The sequence below is a fragment of the Octopus sinensis genome, linkage group LG30 (genome assembly GCF_006345805.1).
Source record: "Octopus sinensis linkage group LG30, ASM634580v1, whole genome shotgun sequence".
Lineage (NCBI taxonomy): Eukaryota > Metazoa > Mollusca > Cephalopoda > Octopoda > Octopodidae > Octopus > Octopus sinensis.
In genome coordinates, this window is record NC_043026.1 from 10,962,075 (window position 1) to 10,964,574 (window position 2,500).

The 2,500-nt window shown below is 43.3% G+C and overlaps 1 protein-coding gene across 2 annotated transcripts in view; it reads right to left on the bottom strand.

Annotated features, from left to right (window-relative positions):
* The window catches only part of LOC115226285, a 111,069-nt gene that overhangs the window by 57,955 nt on the left and 50,614 nt on the right, over nt 1-2,500 (bottom strand). Inside the window, exon 29 of one of the 2 annotated variants that reach the window (XM_029797273.2) lies at nt 545-686. The exons of the other annotated variant lie outside the window; for it this stretch is intronic. Coding sequence (XP_029653133.1) covers nt 545-686 — 142 coding nt within the window. The remainder of the gene's footprint in view (nt 1-544; nt 687-2,500) is intronic. 2 annotated transcript variants of the gene reach the window in all.

The following is a 2,500-nucleotide window of genomic DNA, read 5'->3' on the forward strand; positions in this document are numbered from 1 at the left end:
GCTCCTTCTTGGCCAGAGTAATGTCTAATTAGAGCAATGGCAGAATTATTAAGTAAGTGTGTGTTTGTTTGTATGTGTTGCTGGTTTCTGTTTTAAGTTTAAGTCAACTGACATATGATCAAAAGTATTCCGCTTGTAACCTCCACCACCAACATTTTCACCTGATCATCATTATTACTCATTATTATTGCACAGTATCAGTTGTGTTCGAGTGTGCGTGTATGCTTCTTTATCCTACTCGGTTTGTCGACTTCCACCACCACCACCACCACAACCACCACCACCACCACATCATCCTTACTGTTCTATTTCTCTTTTATTTGTTTGCTGGTTTCAATCATTGTGGCCACACTGGAGCACCGCCCTCAATAGCTGACATTTTCTCATATATTTCCCATCCAGTCTTATAATTATTTTTTCTCCCTGTCACACGATACATGCATACATACATACATAACATACATACATACACACTCACACACATATATTCTTTCTGTTTTTTGCCCACTGGCCTTACCATTCCAAAACAAGATTGTCTACTTACAACACATTTTTGGCAGTGTGACCGGAACATTTTTATAGGAACATTGGTCAATGTAATACATTGAAACATCGCAAATGGTGTTGACGGGTGACCGCTCGTCCACTTCTACGATACACATGTGGTAGAAAGGCTCTGATGACACCTGTACAAAAATATAGCAACGACAAAATTGGTGAGAATTATTCAACACTAGCTTATGTAGAGGGCTCTTCAATAGGTTTTGGGCCCAACAATGACATTCCATGCATTGAGTACATACTCTTTACGCTTTTACTCTTTTACTTGCTTCAGTCATTTGACTGCGGCCATGCTGGAGCATCGCCTTTAATCAAGCAACTCGACCCCGGGACTTATTCTTTTTTGTAAGCCCAGTACTTATTCTATCGGTCTCTTTTGCCGAACCGCTAAGTAACGGGGATGTAAACACACCACCATCAGTTGTCAAGCGATGTTGGGGGGACAAACACAGACACACAAACACACACACGCATATATATATATATATATATATATATATATACGACGGGCTTCTTTCAGTTTCCGTCTACCAAATCCACTCACAAGGCTTTGGTCGGCCCGAGGCTATAGTAGAAGACACTTGCGCAAGGTGCCACGCAGTGGGACTGAACCCAGAACCATGTGGTTGGTAAACAAGCTACTTACCACACAGCCACTCTTACGCCTATCAAATATTATTAAACTTGAACAATATTTTTCAAGCAATGAACAATTTTCATCAAAACAGTGATATAATTTGTCGATTTGGAACTTATTGCAAAGCAGCATGATAAGAGTACTACCACCATCGCCACCACATCTGCCATACACACACCATTCAGATTACCTACTTGTGTCACCACCATCAGTACCTTTGACTTCGCCGCCTTCCCCTCCACCTTACTATCACCGTCATCCCTAATCCCTTCGGCCTCAGCCGCCGCCACCACCACCACCGTCACCGCCGCTTCCACCTTGATCGCACCTACAGCCCGTACTATTACTATCACCCCATTACCTATTTCTTTATTACCCACAAGGGGCTAAACATAGAGGGGACAAACATGAACAGACATAGGTATTAAGTCGATTATATCGACCCCAGTGCTTAACTGGTTATAATTTATCGACCCCGAAAGGATGAAAGGCAAGTCGACCTCGGCGGAATTTGAACTCACAACGTAACTGCAGACGAAATACCTATTTCTTTATTACCCACAAGGGGCTAAACATAGAGAGGACAAACAAGGACAGACATAGGTATTAAGTCGATTATATCGACCCCAGTGCTTAACTGGTACTTAATTTATCGACCCCGAAAGGATGAAAGGCAAAGTCGACCTCGGCAGAATTTGAACTCACAACGTAACGGCAGACGAAATACCGCTAAGCATTTCGCCCGGCGTGCTAACGTTTCTGCCAGCTCATCACCCCATTACCATCACAAAAAGGTTAAATGTGTGTGTAAAAGAATTCAATGTCCAGTATATTCGTTCAGTACGTTAGCTCTGTAGTTCAGTGTTTAGCCCCTCTCTCTCTCTCTATCTCTCTCTCTCTCTCTTATTATTACTCCCACTGCCACCATCAACACAACTACTTTTAATAAAACATCATCAAGGCTGTGTGGTAAGTAGCTTGCTAACCAACCACATGGTTCCGGGTTCAGTCCCACTGCGTGGCATCTTGGGCAAGTGTCTCCTACTATAGCCTCGGGCCGACCAAAGCCTTGTGAGTGGATTTGGTAGACGGAAACTGAAAGAAGCCTGTCGTATATATGTATATATATATGTGTGTGTGTGTTTGTGTGTCTGTGTTTGTCCCCCTAGCATTGCTTGACAACCGATGCTGGTGTGTTTATGTCCCCGTCACTTAGCGGTTCGGCAAAAGAGAGACCGATGGAATAAGTACTGGGCTTACAAAGAATAAGTCCCGGGGTCGATTTGCTCGACTAAAGGCGGT